Consider the following 23080-nt stretch of genomic DNA (forward strand, 5'->3'; position numbering starts at 1 on the left):
TGGATTTTGCATGGTTTTAGAGGGTTGTTTTGGATGATTTTGATTATATTTCTATATTTTGGTATGTTTATATGTTTGTTGAGAAATGATAGAAAATTGATTAGAAAATGTACACAAAATATATGGATGTGCAACAGCCTTGTTTGAGTCAATGTTTCTCGCGATTTTGAAGTCTGATAAACATCTAATACATATCATTCTCTTCGTCTTCGAAAGAGCTTCGCGTGGATATATTACACGCCTCAATCGGAGCTTTGTAGAGAAAGTTATAACCGTTACAAAAACTGCTCGTTGTGCAGAAGCCTTCAACCCGACGGGCCAACCAGTAACCCGAACGGGTCAGCCCGCCTAACCCGACAACCCGAATGGGTCAGCCCGAATGGCCCGATTTTAAATTCGGGCTGCGAAATTACAACCCTAACCCTGTATTTTTATCGGGTTATTCGGGTCGGCCCGCGGGTTCGGGTTACATTGACATCCCTAATTAAAAGCATTAAATGCAAGTACTTTAGGGTTCGAAAATAATGATTCAAAAAGTGGGGCGTTATAATTTTGCTCCCTTTTAAAATCTTCGTCGACAAGTATTCTAGGTCATTTTCATGTAAAATATAATAATATCAATTTATTATATAGTGTCAAAACAAATATGTCAATGTATCAATAAAAATGTATATCAATGTTAAAAACAAAAAGCAATAATTTAAGATGTCAATTTTAAACCAACAATATCAATACGCATCATATAAACTGTCAATATACGCAGTATATAAAGGCAAGATTAAATTCTGAAAAAAATACTGAGTATATAATTACTATCATTACAAACTAAAGATATTTTTCACCAAAAAAATTTAAATCTTTCAACACATACATTTGCTTTGAAATGTTCAACATAAAATTTTGAAATATTATCAAATACACTTGTATTATAAATAACACCCAAATAATTTTTTAAATGAAATTAAGATAAAAGATTTAAATTTTTCCTCCTCGATGGCATTGTGCGTATTTAATCCAAAAATGAGATGTGTTTATGGTCTTACATTTAGATATTCCTAGGATAAATACACGAGCACACTATAGTTTTGTATTTTATCGTTAAAACCTTTGTCGTCGTCATACCAATTCTTCGAATAAGACTCAATCGAGAGTAATTTGGGTGAAATGGAGAGAGTGTGAGATCATTGAAAAATATATACGGTAATTTATAAGTTGACAACGGAAATATCAATAAATTTTCTATTAAGTTGATATTGCAACTGAAATTTAGAAATAAATCAGATAAAGAAAAAAAATTTAACTAACTCAAAAAAAATTAATTGAATTGTGAATTCCGTCAAACAAAAATTCAACCAAATTAAAAATAAAAGAATATAACTTTTTAAATCAAAATGCAGTAGTACAAGGACTTAATGAAACAAAAGAATATGTAAACGGAATTAATAAAACAAAAAAATTGTAAACGAATCTATTAAAACAAAATACTTTGGTAAATGATGGAGGACCTAATGAATCAAAAAATTGTAGTATATAAAAGATTTAAATGTGAATAATTTAAATTAAGAATAAAAAATTATTTAAAGTATTTGATTATGAAAATATATTATAGATTGATCTTCCAATTGAATAAGAAGTTCGAGTCTTATCAATGACGAAGGTTTCAATTAATTCATTTTCTAAAATACAGTTGATTTAACTAAAAATAAAATGATTTTAATGTTCAATGCAATATTAGACTGTTATTAATAAGCTTTCATAATAAAACATGTATGTACATAACCGGTACTATTATATACCAGTATTCTAAAAATATCTAGAAAATTTTTAATGAGCAAATCGATCTAGAAAAATCAACGGTGGATTTGTTAATGAAGATTCATGTTATTCAAATTTATAAAATCACTTAAAATTTGGCAATCAATCCAAATTTCCAAAACCAAAGATACTCTGTATTTTGTTATATTACTATCCTTTCTAATGAAAAGAAAATATCAAATCATTCAAAATTTTGGTCTAAATTTCCAAAATAAAATAATTTCATTTTTGTTATAATTTTTTATTTAAAATATCCTATCAATTTTTATTTATAATAATAATAATTTTATTGCAATATTAATGATGATCACTTATATATCTGTCATCTTTAATAATGAGAATATCTGTAAAATAGAGGAGTTATCTATCTACCCTTTAAAGATAACTACTTTCAATTATATCGGTATATCCTATGGTCTAATAATCTCGTTTGAAATTAATGGGTAAATTACTACCTACCCTCAATGCAACTATATCGTTTTGAGTTATGTTACAATATTATGTTTCAAATATTTTAACATAGTGAATTTATTTATTCTCATTCAACTCACTGTAAATATTTTAATTTAGAGTGTGCGGAAAGGGTTTTTGAAAAGTTGGGCAATGCATTATGAGCGAAAATAATTTAATATGTGGTTTTATTATATTTATATAATAAAAAATGAAAGCAAACTTCATTTTCTTACAAATATTTTAATGTACTTTTTATCTTTTTTATTTTTATTAATTTTATATTACAACTTATATTACTCCTATTTGATTATATTTTTGTTAAAGATAGTTGATGCATTTTATAAATAGAACTATATAAATGATACATAATCTTTTACTTTCGCATATAAATGGTATCTGATTTTTATTTTATATCGTTTTTTATACATATAAATCACATTTTTGGTACCTGATGCAATTTTCACCCCAAAATGCCATCTAAACAAATACATTTTCTCATTTGTGTCATAGAGGATAATTTGGACATACACAAAACTAGTACCAAAAATGATATTATAATATTTCTCTCATTATCCGCACTCTTTATACTATTATTATTAATCAATATTAATATTATTATTTTAATGTTATAAATTAATAATTAATTTATTTTTTTAATATCACTTAAATATACATTATTATAATTATAATTATAATTATGTTTATTTTTATAATAATATTATTGTTATAATACTAAAAACTAATATTAATTAATAAATAATTACATTATAATTATTTAAATTATGAATCATACAATAGTATATAATTACTATTATTATTTTTATATTAAATTAATAACTAATCAATATAGTCTTAATAAAAATTTAAAACTGTATTCACAATGATATAAAGAGTTGAATATTTTTAGTTAGGTGTTTCAACCCCAAAATGGGAATAAAATAATTTGATAAAAAATATTCAATTGATTTAATTACTTTAAATAATTAATTTAATTAGGCGTTTTGTTCTTAATTTATATTATGAATGCAATTAGATGTATGTATAAAACACTAAAAAGAAAGAAGGAAAAGAGGAGAATAGAAAAAAGGGGAAATATAAATTAAGGAGAAAAAAGAAAGAAGAAAGGAAGATAAAATACTAAAAAGAAAGAAGAAAATGAAGAAAAAAGAAAGAATAAGAAACTAAAGAAGAAAAAAAGAAATAAGAAAGGAAGAAAAATAATCACATGTTTGGTACTATTTAATTGAAATTTCCAAAAATATCCTCTATTAAAAAAACACATGTTTGGTATCTATGGTTATTTTTGTTATGAGTACCAAAAACGATATAAAATAAAGATCAGGTACCATTTATGTGCGAAATCAGATACCATTTACGTAGTTCACTCTTTTATAAACATGAGATTTAAAAAATATTGTTTATTAAGCTAAATGAAAAGAAAAAAAATTATATATTAATAAATACTAGTAAAATATAAGAGAATAAAGTATAAATATTTAGAGATAATAACATAAATAAAACAGAAGAGATAAGAAGGTGTTTTTTGTTAGATAAAAAAGGAAAAATGACTCAATGCCAACTCAAAAAGGAATAGATAATGAAATAGATTAAAGAATGAGATTAAATTTGTTATTTTTTAGCTAAAAAAATGATTCAATAACAACAAAAATATAAATACAGCTAAATTTGTGGGACGAAAGTAGTAATATTAGAATTTAGAGTGAACTACATAAATGGTCCCTGAACTATGCTTTTTGCACACCAATGGTTCCTGAATTTTAAAAATATCGTGGGTAGTCCCTGAACTAAGGTGTAATCACATTTATGGTACTTTTTCACTATTCATCACAATTTTACACCCAAAATGCCCCCAAGGCATGAAGGGCATTTTGGGACTTTCATATCTAGGTACTGAATTTGATATTTTCTTTATCTCTTTCTCTAGTACTGAATATGATATATTCTTATAGTTTGAGTACTGAATTTGATATTTTCTTTATCACTTTTTCAAACACTTTTAGAAAGTAAAAAATTAAAACAAAAAATAATATAATTATAAAAATAAATATCATTTGACGTTAAAATATATTTATAATTAGACATTAAATTATAAAAAATAATATGAAATTCTTAAAATATATTAATTATAAAAATTAATATATTTATAATTAGACATTAAATTATAATTCTCTCTATTTTGCTACCCGTTCGAAACCCTACTACGTACTCCATTTTTCTAGCTACTTTTGTTTTTAGTTTTTTGAAATAATTCATATTTTTCACTTTTATACTGTTAAATTTATGTAGTACAATTTTTGTAATTTTTCACTCTCTTTAAAATAATTCAAATGACATATTTTCTTTGTTTTCAAGTTTAGAATTACAATTTTATACTATCAATTCTTAATTTAAAGTGATAAAGAAAATATCAAATTCAGTACTCAAACTATAAGAATATATCATATTCAGTATTAGAGAAAGAGATAAAGAAAATATTAAATTCAGTACCTATATATGAAAGTCCCAAAATGCCCTTCATGCATTGGGGGCATTTTGGGTGTAAAATTGTGATGAATAGTGAAAAAGTACTATAAATGTGATTACACCTTAGTTCAGGGACTATCCACGATATTTTTAAAGTCCAGGGACTATTGGTGTGCAAAAGGCATAGTTCAGGGACGTACTTCACTCTAGAATTTAAAAAGGAAAAAAAGGCAAAGAAAAAGGAGCGTTTCATTAATTACGTTTTACTGAAATTGAGAAGCGATGGTGAGTCGTCACTACCGACCGAAATCTTCCTTTCTCTGTGGATTCTGCGGCGAAAATATATAAAGAGGGAGAGCAGAGGAGAGGAGATTCAAACTCAATATACACACACCTCTCCTTGATGGCCTCTTTGCTCTTGCCGCCGCCAACCGCTTCTCCTCTTTTCTCGCGCTCCGCTTTTCCTACTCCCACCGCACGCTTCTCTCCCGCCGTAACACTCTCTGTTTTTTTCTTATTCTTCTCTCTCTTGTTGCTCCATGCCGACTGACTGATTGTTTGAGATTGGACTCAACAGCCATTTAATTTTTTTTTCTTTTTCTCATTGATGACTAACGTTCATGAATTTGTTTAAGGCTTTGTAGCACCGCTTTTAATTTGATTGAAATTAGGTTTCTGTACGTGTTTTCCATGTTTCGTTTTTTTTCTGATTCTGTTGCCTTTGCGTGGATAGAAGTGCGAGTTGACAGATGCGGTGAACGGGAAGCCTCGCGTTCCTGTTCTCAACGACCAGACATTACCAAAGTACTTGCAGTCGAGACGATTGGAGAATGTTGTCGATAAAAACATTAATAACGAGATCAAAATTTTCTCCGGTACTGGCAATTTTATGCTTTCTCAGGTAAATCCCCACCCCTTTTGCTCATGAATGGATTTTGATGTTTTATGGTTAATTGCTTTATGTCTTGCCTTTGGTTTGATTGCAAGCTTATAAAACACTTGCCTTTGGTTATGTGGGGTGTGGAAGGTTTCATTTTAAACTCGTACATAATGGCACTAAGTCTTGCGTGAGTTGATCATGGTGTGTGGGGAAGCATGGCTTGAATGTAGGGACATGTCATGTAGGAAATGAAATTTTACGAGTGAGCATTACATGGATGATGTGCTCGAAGCTGAGCACGTATATATATACTTCAGTTCAATGGCCTTGTTGTAAATTGCTTTTATTTTTGTCTCTGCGAGTGATATATGCTATTACTTACTTCCTATGTTAGTTATTGTGATTGAAACTGCATTGCTTCAAGAAACTCTCTGGTCTAATTCAGTTTTACCTTTCATTCTATTTCTTGTACTGTAAAGAGTATTGTTCTACATGATCAAAGAGTTTAAACAGTCTATTACTGTTACCTAACAATTTAGCTTGTGAATATATGTGAATTGAACTGGTTGTGCTTGTACGTGTATGCATATCATATATGTGTATATACAGATATATTTAGGGACTAAGGGACTTATTTATCCCATATTTTAATCTTTACTATTTTTAATTCAACACATCATGAGATGATGTGATTTTTAACTCCTTCCATTTCTGGTGTACTGGGCCACCTTGATCTTTGTTGCAGGAAACACTAATTCTATGTTTCTTCAGATTTTAACTCTGTCAATTTGTTTTGCAAGTTTGAATGCATTGAAAGATTTTTGGGGGTTTGCTGCTACCAAATGCACTTATGAATTAGTGAATAGAGAAAAAAAAGGGTTTGATAGGGGTGGAGAAGGGAGGGAGAGGAAATGAACCTGGGGAAGAGTGTCGCACAACATTTAATAGAGCTTGGTTGTTTTATCATGCAACTGTTGTAGTTTCTCTTTTACTGTTATGCTTTTGCCTTCTGCATTCATTATTCTACTTCTTCACTAAATTTGATGGATTGCTTCTCACTTAGGAAATTGCTAAGTATATGGGCCTCAACCTTGGAAATATCCGGATTAAGCGATTTGCAGATGGAGAGATATATGTTCAGTTGCAAGAGAGTGTCCGTGGCTGTGATGTGTACCTGGTCCAGCCCTCCTGTCCTCCAGCTAACGAAAATCTTATGGAGCTTCTTATAATGATAGATGCTTGCCGAAGAGCTTCAGCCAAAAATATCACTGCAGTGATCCCATACTTTGGATATGCGCGAGCTGATAGAAAGGTGGATTTTTTAATAATATATCAGACTTTTGATGAATTCTTTGCACTTTGATGGCTGATGAGTACTTACAAATTAGAAGTTCATTGAATAGATTCTAGAGGAAATGTTACTGAACTTTTGCTCTGCTACTTTAATTTCTCTTCTATATAGACCCAAGGACGTGAATCTATTTCTGCCAAATTAGTAGCCAATCTTATCACAGAAGCAGGTGCAGATCGTGTTCTTGCCTGTGATATTCACTCAGGGCAATCCATGGGTTACTTTGATATTCCCGTGGACCACGTGTACTGCCAGGTATAAGTAAAGATTTCACCTTTATTACTTGTTTTCTATTCTTACTCATATTGTGTTTTGTTTTTGGCTTTGTTTTTATGCAAAAGCCTGTCATCCTTGATTACCTTGCCAGCAAGAAGATATGCTCTGGTGACTTGGTAGTTGTCTCACCTGATGTTGGAGGAGTTGCACGGGCACGAGCTTTTGCGAAGAAGTTATCTGACGCACCTTTGGCCATTGTGGACAAAAGGCGTTCGGGGCATAATGTTGCTGAGGTATTACTAACCTTTTCTTGCTTAATCGTTTTTTCACATTCTCTCAAATTAATATTTTTGTACAAGACAAACCCAATGAATTTCTACATCTTATCTTGCTTGTTTCCTTTAAATTGAATCAAGCACAGAAAGGCTACTCAATGTGGCACAACCTAAATAAAATAGTTCTATTAACAGTTTTCTTTGAAGTTAACTACCAATTTATTAAGCAGATGGATTTTAATTGAGTTAGTAAATGTAGGAACATGTTATATATCGTCCACACTTGGTGAATGTACTATGCATCACAACCGTATTCTTAATTTATTTAACTGTCATCATTTTTAATCTAACACCTTATGCATGCATCTCCCTTTTTGATATTTCATATTTGACTCCACTAAAATATAAGTGTTCTATGCCAGATGTGTCATTTTCGTTCCTGTCATTTTCGTTCCTAAATGAAGGAATCATTCTCAATTTATTACCATAATCACGGACCTTCAACAGCCTAATGCTTGGTGGAACAGCAATGATCATTTATGTATCATAATCTCTGACAACTTGCCATGTCCACTGAATTTTTCATCCCTAGTAATTAGCTTTCTCTCTATGTGTATATATGTGTAGATAGATGAAATGAGTTGCCCTATTATCATGAATCCATGAGTCCCCTTTTATTATATTTCACACGATGTATTAAATTTATGATCTGCTGTGTAATCTACTGCACTAAATAATGAAACTACCTAGGATTGAATCCTGGATGTGGTGATTTTTTTTCCTTTCTAGTGCAGTAAATTACATGAATTAATAATTTTATACTCATGGACTAACAATAAGAGGTGGAATCATAATAACCACACCCTATATATATCATTTATCTAATTTGGTGTTCGAATATAATGTCCTTCGATAGTGCCCCTTGAAATTGCTTTCATGTTTAGTGCAATTGCAAGTAATTGGTTTCTAGAGCCTATGGTGTCAAATCCCAAAATCCTACCTTTTCCCCATACAAGGTATGTTTAAATAAGACTTTTGGATCCAATATTAGATGGACCTTTTCCCATATGTTTGCATGCAATTTGAGCATTAATTTCCTTAGGTTGATTCCTCAAACAAAAATACCTTAATTGTCATACTTGGATAAGTGCACCTCTGGCCAAATGTTTTGGGGGTGGGGGTGTTATTGGCTAAAACATTCCATTGTTCTTTTGCACACACAGCACAGTTGTCCATTTCCGGAACTTCTCTTCTTTATCTAAGAGTTCACACTTCTGAAAAGGATGTTTGGATCCCAAACATCAAAATTCACATGATGTTCAAATGGCCAAGTTCTTCTCCAATTCATGGTCCTTGATTAACATCCTAATTATCATCAATTTTCATGGCTTACATTATTGGATCTCGGTCTTCTACTTCCATTAGTAGCAGTGTGACACCACAACTTATTTATAGAAAACCATACACTTTGATGGTTCCGTTGAAGGTGACAGACACCAGCTGTTCATGAACAAACATCCTAATGTACACGTTAAGCTACATATTTTCAGAACATCACTGATAGTATTTTGAAAATTTATCAGCATATATAACACCGATAATCTTCTTATCACAACTGCGAAAAGATGCATTTATCTTACTCTTTTCTTTGTTGCAATTTAATTTTTATTTCTTGGTCATCTTACGTTTGATTTACAGGTAATGAATCTGATAGGTGATGTTAAAGGAAAAGTTGCAGTGATGTTAGATGACATGATAGATACAGCAGGTAAATAGAATAAAATGAATAATTTATATATATATATATATATATATCATCTAATTATTGCTTAATATTCATTCTTCTAAACCTACAAATGTAATTAAGTTCATAATTAGTTAAACCATTAACTAATACATGGAACTACCATTAAGGATCAATGAGCTTTATTTTGATGGGTGTCGTGGTTATCAAACAACATTCTTTGGTTGAAACTATACTTCAAGAAAACATGAGTGGAGTCTAGGTCGATGCCTTTAGTGTTCTTTGCACATTATCCTGGCCCTAACAAGAGAGAATCTAGCTGAATTGGGACATAGCTAGAATAGTAATATTGTGTGTGTGTGTGGGGGGGGGGGGGGGGATAACTGCTGAAATGCAGGTCGCCATATGTATAAATCTTAAAAATTGAACTGGTTGTGGGCTGGTGGGCTGTGTTCTTGGCAGACTTAATTTTACAATTCATCGGGGGTCAAGATACACATGGGAAGGAAGTCATGTCTCAATGTCCGCTTGTCATTGTTACCAAAAATATATTGAGCTCCTCTGATTTAAATGTTACCTTGAATCTGTTACTTATTTCAGACTACCCAATGATCCTCCCTTTTTCTAAATCCTTGACTTTGATGCAATTATGTAACTTCCTGCCGTGATTAAACTATCTTCACATATGGACCTTCAAAAGCGTAAAACATTACCGAATCCCAAATATATCTCCTCTATCCTCAGAAAATGCCACTTTTAAAGATAGAGCCTCCTTAAACCTCAATGCACTAGTAAGAAAATTTGTATAATCCCCGAACTTCAGAAAGGACATTGAATTCAAGTCACATCTTTGGGTGAAACTTCTCTTTATCAAAACAGGACCAGCAAAATTTACAAGATGAGCCTTGATGATATTAACTTAAGTTATATCGGAGGCTTTCCACAGTAATTTATCATGAGAAGTTAAAAAGTTCATTTAGAACCACAATCGTGAGTAGACCATGAGTTGTTCAGGCAAAAAGGAGATTATGTATCTTCTCGTGACTTCCTGTCTCACACTGCTGACTGGCAGCTGCATCGCCTATAACTCATAACTAACAGAATTTGAAAAAAATGGGTTAAACTAGTTTTACCTTACAAGTGCCTATTTTCTTTAAGTTTGCACTGTCTTTGCTGAAGCAGCTTGACTTGTAATATTCGGCTTGTGATGCAACATCTTTTCTCTCTCACTCTTCCCCCTTTTTATTCCCCATCTCTTCAATAGACAAAGCTGATTTACTATTTTTCTATTTGTTTTGTGGCTCTAAAGGAACTATAGCCAAAGGTGCAGATTTGCTGCATGATGTAGGTGCTCGGGAAGTCTATGCATGTAGTACTCATGCGGTTTTCAGGTATTAGCCTTTGTTCTCTGTGGCTCTTTTCACCATTTATCATTATATGTAATATCGAGGATCCTTTGATGACACAAATAAACATTCTTGTGCTGCTCTATCATGTTAATTAGTAATTTCCTTGTGATATAGCAATGTGTCAATATTGCTGGCTAATAATGGTGTTTTTCAATCATCTTAGTTTAAGTTTCTCTGTAGATTTCTATAATCTGCTCTTGTTGATTACTTAGCAAATTATACAAAACTGGTTCATTCTAGAAAGTAGTAGTGTACTTATTCTTTCTAAAATATTCATGCAGAGTAGTGAACCAGTAGATACAAATTTGATTTGAGACTTACCCTATTTCTATTGATGTTGTTCTTTTACAGTCCCCCTGCAATTGAGAGGTTGTCGAGTGGGCTGTTCCACGAAGTTATTGTTACAAATACACTTCCAGTCTCGGAGGAAAACTATTTCCCCCAACTGACAGTTCTTTCAGTTGCTAACCTCATGGGCGAAACAATAAGGCGAGTTCATGATGATTGTTCTGTGAGTAGCATTTTCCAGTGATAAATTATACTATGTTTGCTTGATGATGGCGACAAACCTTTTCCGTTGAAGAAGCTTATTTTACCAGTTCACCTTCTGTTCTGCAATCTCATCATCTCCTGCAACTCAACTCCACAAGGGACATTTCACATTCATAAATCATAGCAATAGAACTCGGTCTTTGGAAATGATCTTTTCATGAATCCCAGAGTAGATATCTCTGGAATTGAAAATGGTGATAAGCTCAAAACAGGTCTTTTTTGTTTCCTTTTTTTTTCATTTTCTGGTACAAAATAAGCAAGGAGTTGATACTTGTTGGTAGATTTTTTTTCATTTTCATTTTCATTTTTTTTCCTTTGACTTCTCTCCATGTTTTGGAACATCATTCATTGTTTCCAGTGAATTATTAACGAATCAATTACAACTTATGTATATTCATGGCTTTGCCATTGTAATACCTTAACTTTCTTGAAGCAATAATTCGCTGAGTATTTTATCATGTCTATATTGTAGTAGTAACAAAAAGCAAGATCACTCAATTTCAGGATATCGAGTTAATATGGATATTTAATGAGGAAATGAAGTTGTACTATTACTGACATATTTTGAGATAATAACAAGATATTCATAGTCATGCAAAGGTGCATAAATCGAAGAGAAACAAAATGATTAATAATTTTTTGTGAAAGGTAATTTATGCAAAATACATAAATTGAAGAGAAAACAAAAATGCATAATCTTTTCTGTTTTATCATACATGCCTATAGCCAATTCATTATTATTATTATTGCAACTAATGTTACCAAATAAAATATTCTCTAGAGCATCTCATTCATACTTAAGTATCAATGCACATGATAATAATAATTTATTTTATTGATAAAAGATAATGTTCTATTATTCACTTTTAAAAGATATACTATTTTCAATTTACTTCGTCTTTTAAAAGTATAAAATTTCTATCTAGGTAACTTTTTTATTTTCTCGTGAGTGAGGTGAGAATCGTGAGACCTATTCTTCACTAACACTATTTCACTCACATTTTTCTTTTTTATATCTCTTACTTTATCAATAGTGAATTAATACCCGTGCTTCTTCAAAAGTTCATATTTGTAGGGGGAATGAGAGAGTAATACTAATTTATTAATGCGAATGTTTTGTTTAAAGTCACTCCATGAATATGTGCTTTTTAAGACACTACCTAATTCAGTTATTTGTTCTGTATTTTATTTTAATTTTTAAAACTATTTATTCACATTGAGAAAATTTTGAAACTGGAAACTAAAGCATAGACTATTGATTTCATCAAGTTTTATTTATTTGAAATAATTTACGATTTAACAAAAGTAATAATATTAAATCACTTTGGTCTCACCATGTAGGTGGTTTTAGTTTAAAAAATTATATTAAATAATATACTAATTCTATAATTATCTCAGTAACTAAATAGTTGGAATAATTATAACATACACAATCGAAAGGAGTAAGTAAAATGTAAACAATCAAACAAGTAAATTGGGTAATGTCTTCATCTATAAATAATATAGTTAATAATATTAAAAAATCAAATGTAAAAACTTTAAAATATATAGTATTTTTATTTAGCTTGAGTCGATAATTAGGGTAAAAAGGCGGCGACATCAAAATATCGTAGCGCAGTATAACGCATCTAGGGTTTCCTTGCTACCATCACCAAATCGCTATAAATTGCTTCTTTCACCATTCACTCTTCACTCTTCACTCTTCACTCCGCTTCTACATCTAATAAGCTCTCCGCTTCTGCATTCAGTTTCTCGAATTTGTGCTTTTCTATTTCGCATGAATTTGCTGTGATGAATATTCAACTGTGACCCAAGACGCTTGTCGTCGGTGACGGTGCACAACCCTCTAAGAAGTTCTGAGCTCTACTCCTTTCTCTTCCTCTTATTTTAACTTGAAATCAAAAACTTCTATTTGATTTTAGCGAGGTGACGATATAATTCATGTCTGTCAATCCCCTGATTGTTTGTGATGTTAAAAGTGAATCCCGACAGGTTCTGATCGCTTAAATTTCAAATTCAATTTTGTTGATTTTGGGGCAGAGGATGAATCTTTTTTTGTCAAATGGGTAATTTGCGACTGATTTGTTGTGACGATAACTCACCTTGGAGAACTGATGCCCTCCAATTTATCTAATTTTTTTTATTTTCTTTTCTTTTCTTTTACATTTAACACTATCCTATCCTTAAATATTAAATTTGGATCTAACTCATCCCTTTTCATTATATCTTCAGTTTTTTATTTTCATAAGACAGTTTGGCTATGACTCAGTTCTATAAAAATTTAAGGGCCGTGTTAAACGTGTACGGATTCAGGCGTATTTGTTTCCAAGATTGTAAAAAAAAGGTTGTGAAATGTTTATACACAACAGAGGATCTGAGATGATTTAAGTAAGAGATGTTGATTCTTACAAATTCTTTGAAAAAATTGTATGCCAAGTATTAACTGATAGTATTCTTAACAAGGTATTTCCAATCTTACACTTGATTCTATTAGATCCAAATCATACAAATGATAAACATCACAAACACTAATAATCTAGCTATGAATTTATCTCTAAGTTCAAAATTCTTGAGGTTGGTTTACAAAAAACTCAGGATGTACCAGTACCACAGCGCTTGAAAAGTGTAGTGCCTTTTTGAGCTTCCGTTGATCCAATATCTCAACTTCCACTATGAATGAAGAACTCACTGGTCTATGATCTGAAAGCCTCATTTCCGATCTCTTGTAATCCAGCTGCTTAATCCCTTTACCAAACCATAGTATCCTGTCACACCTGCATACCATATATTGTTAAATTTATAACCTAAATAAAAGGCTTGTTGAGTTAAATCGAGATTATTCTAGACCATTCATTTATGTATGTTTGGTCTCTGTTTCATAGTTATAGAGACATTTCTTTTCGGCATTAAGATTAAAAAAAAATTGTGTTACGTGAGTTAAGTAAAAGAATAATAAAGTAAGAAATGAAAAAGGTAAAGAATAAAGTAAGTGAGAGTAAAGTAGGTGAGAAGAAATGTGTTGATTTTTATTAAAAAGAGAAATGACTCTGTTACTTTGGGACGAACAAAAATTGTAAAATGACTCTATTATTATGGAACAGAGAGACCATGGAGTACTATATCCTAAACAAGAAATTTAGGACCAAAATCTGGTATATTTTCTGACTGTGAATCTATAAATGTTTGGTCGGATTGAGAGCTGTATCTAACCACATTCTTTTGTGGTTTCTATAAATTTCCTTACGGACTTACCATGCTGGGGATCTTTTCTTTTCTCCTTTAGGATTTTGACCAACGTATCTATCTGTGTTGATCTCATACTTATAAGTTGGAGCAAAGTTGATCATCCCTTCTTTCCAACCATCAAACACATGTCCATTTCTGAGTTCCCGGCATAACTGCGAACATGCTCTAACTATTACAGTTCTGCTTAATTTGTTTCACCCTCACTACTTAAAACATCAAAGCACTAGTAGTACTGGTAGTTCCGATTTAGGTCTATACCTGATCGTTGTTGAGAAGCAGAGCCCACTGCTTCTTCTCGACAAGCTTTCTCACTTCTGAATCTGACATATTGATCCGATAATTCAAATCTCCAAACCAGAATATTTTGCTGTTTGTTGAGAGATTGTGTAATCAGTCATTTATTCATAATCAAGAGCACATTGAATACAAGAATAAGATATAGCTTTCTTACTCGTGAGAGGGAATTGTCTGAGGCTGATCAATGTCAAAGAGGGTTGAGAAATGAGTCCGCCTTATGATTTCAAGAACATCAGCGTTGCGCCTTTGCTCGGCCCCAATTTTTTCGCCCGAGGTTAGATGAGAGCAGACAAAGCATAAACGACTATGAAAGAGTGACATGCTTATGGAGACAGATCCCTGTGAGAGGCAAAAAGGAAACAGTAAGGTTAACAGCTGAGGTATAATCTTCACAATTTGAGACATGAAATTGTCAATCAATGATTAAGATGAAGGTGCATCATGCTACTTTTTGCAAAAACTAAACTTAAAAACCAGAGGAATGAGCAAACCTTGTTGCCCATGTATCCCATAAGCCCCACTCCAACTGGGGAGACCTTCAAGTGGTTTATGTGTCGCCTCAGCCTTCTGCGCACCCACACTGACACATATATACCGACCATCTGTTTACTCACGATCCGTACATACACTGGCTGTGACTTCCTTGGAGTGGTTGACACTGCATCCTCATTTCTGAAATCTGACATTTCCGAGAAACAATCTTCTTCCTCGCCAGGAATTTCATCCAACTCCTCAGACAGATAATCCACAACTTCATCGAGCTCATCATGTTGATCCATGTGGATCGTCTGTAGATTTCCAAAGCTTCTGTGCATCCTCTTTAATCGTGGGAAATTTTGAGGGCTGGAGGTAAGACCATTACTCGTCCAGCCTATTCTTGCTGAGCTGCTCAGCACTCTTCGTAGGGACCTAGACGATATAGCTTGATGAGATGTAGCATCGAGTGATTGCTCTGGCCAGTCCAATCTGTTGTCCCAGATCTTCTTCCTACTGATCTTCGAGTCACTGTCCATAGTGGCGCCTCCAGAATTATCGGCAAATATGTCGAGTGCAGGAGTATCTGCCTCATCAGCCAATGTATCAGAAGCAGAGGAAGTCCTGAAAACAGGAGAGGGCGGTGCGCTGTAGCTTTTGTGTTTGCTTCCGGGTTCTGCTGACGTATTCAATGTTCTGCGGATGATAGCCTCCCATCTGGAGATCGGCCTTCTGCTTTCTGCAACAAGAACGTTGCCTGCACTCAAGGGAACCACTTCCTGGAAGCTGTGATGATCCATAAAAGGAAACTAGGATTATTGAGTGCTTTCAAGAATAACTAGAAACTTAGGAGAAAACCACAGTTTCCATTATATATATTGCTGGTGATCTCAAGTAGGAATATTTTGGTCGTATCACAAAGTCAAATTGGTTTGAAATTTAGAGAAGATTTTCTTGAGATAGCATGAATAGCTATCAATCTTCGGAATGATTTCAAGATTTTGCTGCTAAGCTTACCCGAATATGTATATATCAGCTGGCTCTTGCATACACAGCCATTCATCAATATCAAGATCATCATCTGGAATTCTTCCAGCAACATTCCAAGTACCTATATTTACTCTGCGTGCACAAAATCCCTTTCTTACCACAGAGATCGAACAAATAAAACCAGTCCAATAACAGCCGAGTAGTAGATGTTAAAAGTAACATCGCCACAGGCAATACTAGATATTTATGATTTCTTACTGAGCCAAACCTCACATCTTTTGTATTTATATACTGAAGTCGCAGAGTTTCTGATTTTCCCCTCCTGTGTTTCATCGAGATTCCAGTTGGAGGTTTACCTGGATTATCAGAATCATTTTGGATAAGACCGGATATTCTTTGAGAAATTCACATTCCAAAAGGATATAGTCTAGTATTTGATCAAGCAAATGCTATATACATTCGAAAAACCAAGTTTCCCTGCATTTTTAATATCTAACACAACGAATTACAAAGATTTGATTTCAAAACAACATACAATCTTAAAACTACCTGCTGTAGTTTTGGTTGAGCAAGCAGATTGAAATGCCCTCGTCGAGTCGACATGATCATCAAGCATAGTAGATTCATCTTTACAAGAGCAAGCTGCCCAAAACATCAGTAATGTCAGAAACCAAAAGGAAAGCTCAAAAACTGATGAAGCAAGAAACATGGTTGAAACAGGCCATACCATCATCTTCACTTTCTGTGTCCACTTCATCTTCACTGAAATCATAAACCTTCGGCTTGATATTCAACCACTTTTTCATCATAATGGAGGGCCAGAACGGCTGACATAAATTAAAAAAAAAAAAACTTAATCATCAAAACCTCTACATTCTCTGAAACATTTCTACAAACACATCAAAGGCACAACTCCAAGCAACCATCTTTTACCTCAGACTGCTTTCCCCTTCTACTCTGTCTCTTCATGCTCGGATCACAATTGAAGCCCCACAGATGCTGCAGTGAATCTAATCACTAATATATATATATATATACATACGCCCGCATTTGTTAGGCAAATTGAAGGAAGATTCGCGCCTTGTGGCTTGTACCAAACGAGTGATGACAGATGAGAAAGGGAAAACAATAAAGTAATGGTCAAGCTCAAGAGGCATCCACTGCCACAACTTGCACAGTTTATTTTTTGATGGTCCAGACATAGATGGTGTCGTTTTCATCATGAAAATCAAATCCATTGAAAACTCAAGAAGATACCAACCCTCATTTTGAAATATTAGAATGTCTCTGTCAATTTGAAATCTGGCTGCCATCTACAGTGATCACAAATTCATAATCCCCATTTTCATATGATTATTTAGTCCACCCCATGCAAGATTTGTCTGCTTCTTGCGTGATTGTGTATTTGTTTATGTGGTAATAAATTAATAATCAAGATTGCGTTTTTATTTTTAAATTATGGTTGCAAAATGACAGATCCGTTAAAGCTTGGTTGGAAGTGCTCTGTATAATTTTATATTAATCTCATTCAACAAGTCTATGCTTTTTAATGTTTAATTTTTATAACTTAAGCATTCTCTGAATTTTCCTCAAAGTTAATTTTTTTTTTCGAAATTGAAGTTGATGTGGTTGCTGGTTGAAAGTATCGGTGTGTCAAAATCGACAATCACTGGATCGATAATTTGAAAGGACCAAATGCCCACTTGTTCACAACTTGACTAATATGCTTATATTGCTTCTCGTACTTAAAAAATGTTATTATGACAAATTGACTCGTACATATAGAAGGTGTAGGTTTAACATAAAGAGAGAAAGAGAGATAGATCAGTAGCCACCACAAATGCACTTATCAACCACCAAAATTATCGATCAATTAAAGATATATAATGCTCGTTTCTACTTTAAAATATAACATACTCCATTTATACGTACCTTGGGAGATTATATCTCCAATATTAAATCATTAGATCACTAGCTAACTTAATTGGTCAAACCTCTTGAAAAAATCATAAGTTAATTTGATTGTTCATATACATATGACAAGTTTTAATAAGAAATAAATATTTGATTAATTATTATCATGATAACTTGAATAAAACTATCACTACTATTGCAAAAGTGAGCTAGCTGGTTAGATCTTAATGAGCTTGTATTAATACGAATTTAATCTTCTTTATTAAATAAGGTATTAAACCTATTTTTCAAATACAAAAAAATAGCAAATATAGAAAATAGATTTGGAATTTTCGAAAGAATTTAAAGCCTACTACAGTAGTAATAATACAAAATAAGAGACGATAGTGAATATAACGACAATGATACAAGGATAAAAAACAATAGTGCCAACTACATTGAATAGAACAAAATCACTATTAGAAAATGAATTACCTGTAAATCTAAGATCAAACCAAACTTATCATAATCATCATTCTCCTTTATTCTTCTAAGAAAGAGACAATGTCCCCTTTTAATTTGACTTCTTGGACAACTATAAAGATAGTAAATGTAATCTCCATAACGTCTAATTATACGTGTATTTTTATAACCAACACATCCACATGCGATCCCAGTGACTAAAGTAGGGACCGTAGAGTGAGGGGATTGATAATGAGGTTACAAAAAAACTATCTTAAAAAATCTTAATTTTACAAAATAAAATTATTTATGCCTACATGTTAACGTTTGCTAGCTATGATTTTTGTAAAATGCTAAAAGTGCAGTCCACAAAATATGATTAATTAATAAAAAATACTACCCCAATCAAACTATATAATCCATCAAAGAATCACACAAACAATTGTGCAGATAAGGTTAAACTATGAGATGCATACAGTTGGAGAGATTAAGAACTCTAGTACCTTAGTTACCACACATTAATATTTTAAATTTATATATTACTATTATATGTTAGCCATGTATATGTTAGCCCCATCCACACCAAATTTAGATATGCTAGTATTTTAGGACTATCAAAAGCTACTTTAAATAAAATACTATAGTAAGTAGGAACGTGTAATATGTGCATAATGATAGGTAGGACGGTAGATAATTATTAAGTCTAGCTAGTTGAATGGACAGTGGAGAAATTACAAACAAGTTGGATTGAGAGTTCACATCGTTGATTTGAAATCATGTTTACAAGTATTGTTCCATTAATTAAATCTAACCATGAGAAAATCAATCTCATCTTAGGCTATTCGCCCCCTAATTGAAGACTACCGGCTCACGTTCTATATCTCTATATAAGACCCTAACACCAAATTTCGGGTTATAGCTAAATTCTAAAAATAGTAATTAATCGGAAAGAAGGTTTATCTCCACCAATTTTCCATGATTAAATCATATTTCCGAGCCTTTAATATTAATTAATTAATTTTAAATAATCATGAAAGAAGGAAGGTTATTGAAAGGATATGGGCTAGATTAGATTAATATGGATTAAATAATTATAGTTGGGCTACAATTATAATTAGTCCATAAGCCCAACAATCATGAAACCCTAATGACTCTTTGTCTATATAATGGTTGTTTATTCTCCATTGTGGGAGATGAGAAATAGCGTAACATTAGAGAGAAAATACGTAAAGCTCTGTAGAGAGAATTCCTAGCTTTCTTCGACGGAGCAATTGTACCGGGATAGTTCCTGCATCGGATTGGATTGCACGTGGACCTCGATAGTAGTGGATTCAACTTGCAGGATTCAATCGAAGAAGAACAACACAACAAGTAAGATTTAGTTCCGTTGTGTGTTACGTGCTCAACTTGCAATATGATTATGAATCTAGATCTGTTATTCTTGTCTGCAATTTCCGCTGCGCTCATTAGATGAATACAAGAATTCCTAACAGTGGTATCAGAGCCCAGGGCTCGATTCATAATATGTTTGTTTGCTAATTACTTGTGGATTAACAGTGTTCATGTAGTTTTCTGAAGATAAATGAAAACTACATCTGTTTACCGATTTAAAGTTTCGAACTTTGAATCTGTAAATTTTGAAAACTCTGCGCTGGTTTCTAAGAAATTAGATTTCTTAGTTGACGGATTTTGAATGTGAGTTTAGATTCTTAATAAATGAAAAGTTACTGTTCGTTTACAAACTTTCAGCTTCAAAACTTAGATCTGTTATTCATGAACAATTACTTTTCTTAATAAACGAAAATTTAGATTTTGAATCAATTTCTGAAAACAGTTCAACTTTCAAAATTTGGAATCTAAATTGGTTTTGAATTGGATTCCAAGCAAACTGAGAATTGAAAATTGTTCAAAAATTTTCGAAATTAAAATTGAGAATAAGAATGGTTTTGGAATCCAAAAATTAACGAAAAACGGGGTGAAGGCAGCGCCATGGAGGGGGCGACTGTTCTTTTCCTAGAACCCTAGCGAGTTTTGATGATCTGGGTCGGATCCGAATCGTGGTTTTGGTCACTATAAATCAAATTATTAATTTAGAATTAATAATATTAATCAAGCCAATGAATTAATTACTATAATTATTTTGAATAATAATAGTAAATGTGTTTTAATATTGTTTTAGAATTAATATTAAATATCTATTTATATTAGTTTGGAATTGATATAGATTAGATGATAAATTTATTAATTGGATTAATGGATTAATGAGCTAGAATTTGTTAATATTATTATTTTGGAATAATAAATAATATATGTGTGCTTGATGATGATTTGGAATTATCACTTGATTTACAAATTTATTAATTTAGAATTAATATAGATTGGATTAATTTCGTTAATTAGATTAACAAATTGGGACATAGTTATCATCTGGAAATGATAATATATACTCCACAACACAATATTAATTTGGAATTAATATTAAATATATATAATTATATTAATTTAGAATTAATATAATTAAATCCACATTTAATTAGAGAATAAAATTTGATTTTATTTGTTGAGCATTATTTGATATCTTTTGTGATAAGCAAGCTATTTGATTTTATGCTTATTTTTTTAACTATAGTAGTTAGAGACCGTTTTATTGTCTGGGTAGGCGGCGCCCAGTATGTGTAGTCCGTGTTATACTATGTCTGGGTAGGCGGCGCCCAGTATGTGTAGTCCGTGTTATACTATGTCTGGGTAGGCGGCGCCCAGTAATTGTTTGAAATTTAATATTGGATATTATATTCACAGAACTAGTATCACACTTTTCCCCACAAAATATAAGTCTTGTTTTGAAACAAACGCGTCGTCCATCACAATTGTTTGATGTTCCTAGTCTTTTCGACCACGAGTTTTACGCCCTCGCGTTTACTCTAAATCTACAAGGTTTAGGCTCATTCATAGATGCATGGTTGGCATCGTGTGATGGGGTTGACTTGCTTAAATTATTTTGAGTAGCCCTCGCAACCAGAATAATTTATGGACGTATATTAATTAGATTAATAAACCAAGAATTGTAAAATTGTTGTTACAATTGGCTTGGAGGCCTACCTGGTGATATTATTGTAGTCATCAGCCCTCGCAGAGGCTGCAATAATATAGACTTGGATCTTGGACCACTAAAATTTATATTAGATATAAATTCGTATTTTATGTTTGGGGGACATAATATATGTTAAAATTAGTGGGAGCTAATCAATACAATAAACCCTTGTTTGATTAGTGATGCGATTGTGATCTTTGTATGCTTTTCTAATTTGCTTTTCGTTTTATTTTCTGTTCAGATAATATGTCAAACTTATCTTATGAGTGTATGATGGAAACAAACAAATTGACTAGGTCAAATTTCACGGAGTGGCAGAGAGACTGCCCAAAACTCAAGGCACAAGGTGCAATGAGTGGGAGCTCAGCTATGTTTGTCATTGAGATAAATATGTCTATGAATAACTCACAATCCTGGGTATTGGATACCGCTTGTGGTTCACACATTTGTAATAATGTGCAAGGTTTAATTGACAGCAGGAAAGTGAGGCCCGGGGAAGTAGACCTACGTGTTGGAAATGGAGCAAAAGTTGCTGCCGAACGCGTGGGAACTTATAGATTAGATCTTCCCTCAGGACATAGACTAGATTTACATAATTGTTATTTCGTTCCAGTTATTTCAAAGAATATTATTTCCATTCCGATGTTGGACATCAAAGGTTTTTCCTTCCATTTTGCAAACAGCAGGTGCTCGTTTTCTAATAATGGATTATTTTATGGAAATGCCTCTTTAGAGAATGGATTATATATGCTTGAATGCAAACGGGATATTCTCAATGTGCAAAATAAAAGACTTAAGCTATGTAATACGGATAATGCTACTTATCTTTGGCATTGTAGACTTGGTCATATCAATGAGAAAAGGATAGCGAGATTGAGAAAGTTAGACTATCTAAATTCATTTGATTTTGAATCATATGGTGCTTGTGAATTCTGTCTCAAAGGAAAGATGACTAATAAGCCACTTTCTGGGAAAGGGGTGCGTGCTAATGATGTGCTAGAGTTGATCCACACAGATGTGTGCGGACCGTTTCCAACTCAAGCAAAAGGTGGTTATTCGTACTTCATTACTTTCACTGATGATTTGACAAGGTATGGATATGTGTATCTTATGAAACACAAATCTGAGGCCTTTGAGAAATTTATAGAGTTTAAGTGTGAAGTTGAGAAACAACTTGGGAAAAGTATAAAAACTCTTCGATCAGATCGAGGAGGGGAATACTTGAGCCGAGAATTTCTTGATTACTTGAAATCGCATGGAATTCAGTCGGACTGGACACCTCCTGGTACACCACAAATGAATGGAGTATCTGAAAGGAGAAACCGAACATTATTAGATATGGTTCGATCCATGATGAGTTTAGCTAGTCTTCCTTTATTTCTCTGGGGTCATGCTTTATTGACTGCTATTTACATTCTGAATAGAGTTCCATCTAAATCAGTTGAGAA

At 32.5% G+C, this 23080-nt stretch overlaps 2 protein-coding genes and 3 non-coding genes across 6 annotated transcripts; 4 read left to right on the forward strand and 1 right to left on the reverse strand.

The window, feature by feature from the left end:
• Nucleotides 1-5012: 5012 nt before the first annotated feature.
• Nucleotides 5013-11593, forward strand: LOC121759741 (ribose-phosphate pyrophosphokinase 1-like). Of its 2 annotated transcripts, none has more exons than XM_042155422.1 (8): nucleotides 5013-5245; nucleotides 5486-5653; nucleotides 6696-6944; nucleotides 7095-7238; nucleotides 7325-7492; nucleotides 9173-9242; nucleotides 10528-10609; nucleotides 10979-11593. In XM_042155422.1, the coding sequence occupies exons 1-8, from the start codon at nucleotides 5156-5158 to the stop codon at nucleotides 11157-11159; spliced, it is 1152 nt and encodes a 383-aa protein (XP_042011356.1). In that variant the 5' UTR covers nucleotides 5013-5155; the 3' UTR covers nucleotides 11160-11593. The 2 variants fall into 2 exon arrangements, with proteins under 2 accessions (XP_042011356.1, XP_042011358.1); XM_042155424.1 differs by having other exon boundaries at nucleotides 5489-5653.
• Nucleotides 11594-12962: 1369 nt separating this feature from the next.
• On the forward strand, nucleotides 12963-13043 carry LOC121759800. The gene has a single exon (XR_006041744.1). It is a non-coding gene; the product is annotated as a small nucleolar RNA U61 (small nucleolar RNA).
• Nucleotides 13044-13100: 57 nt separating this feature from the next.
• LOC121759803 lies at nucleotides 13101-13182 on the forward strand. The gene has a single exon (XR_006041747.1). It is a non-coding gene; the product is annotated as a small nucleolar RNA snoR14 (small nucleolar RNA).
• Nucleotides 13183-13210: 28 nt separating this feature from the next.
• LOC121759796 lies at nucleotides 13211-13302 on the forward strand. Its single transcript, XR_006041740.1, has one exon. It is a non-coding gene; the product is annotated as a small nucleolar RNA Z101 (small nucleolar RNA).
• A 292-nt stretch (nucleotides 13303-13594) lies between these two features.
• On the reverse strand, nucleotides 13595-17407 carry LOC121759742 (type I inositol polyphosphate 5-phosphatase 2-like). The gene is made up of 10 exons (XM_042155425.1): nucleotides 17120-17407; nucleotides 16914-17013; nucleotides 16736-16828; nucleotides 16455-16542; nucleotides 16214-16318; nucleotides 15214-15982; nucleotides 14877-15061; nucleotides 14684-14792; nucleotides 14432-14577; nucleotides 13595-13953 (listed from the first exon to the last, which is right to left on the reverse strand). The coding sequence occupies exons 1-10, from the start codon at nucleotides 17153-17155 to the stop codon at nucleotides 13740-13742; spliced, it is 1845 nt and encodes a 614-aa protein (XP_042011359.1). The 5' UTR covers nucleotides 17156-17407; the 3' UTR covers nucleotides 13595-13739.
• Nucleotides 17408-23080: the final 5673 nt, after the last annotated feature.

This window comes from Salvia splendens, chromosome 12 (genome assembly GCF_004379255.2).
Source record: "Salvia splendens isolate huo1 chromosome 12, SspV2, whole genome shotgun sequence".
In the NCBI taxonomy this organism is placed as follows: Eukaryota; Viridiplantae; Streptophyta; class Magnoliopsida; order Lamiales; family Lamiaceae; genus Salvia; species Salvia splendens.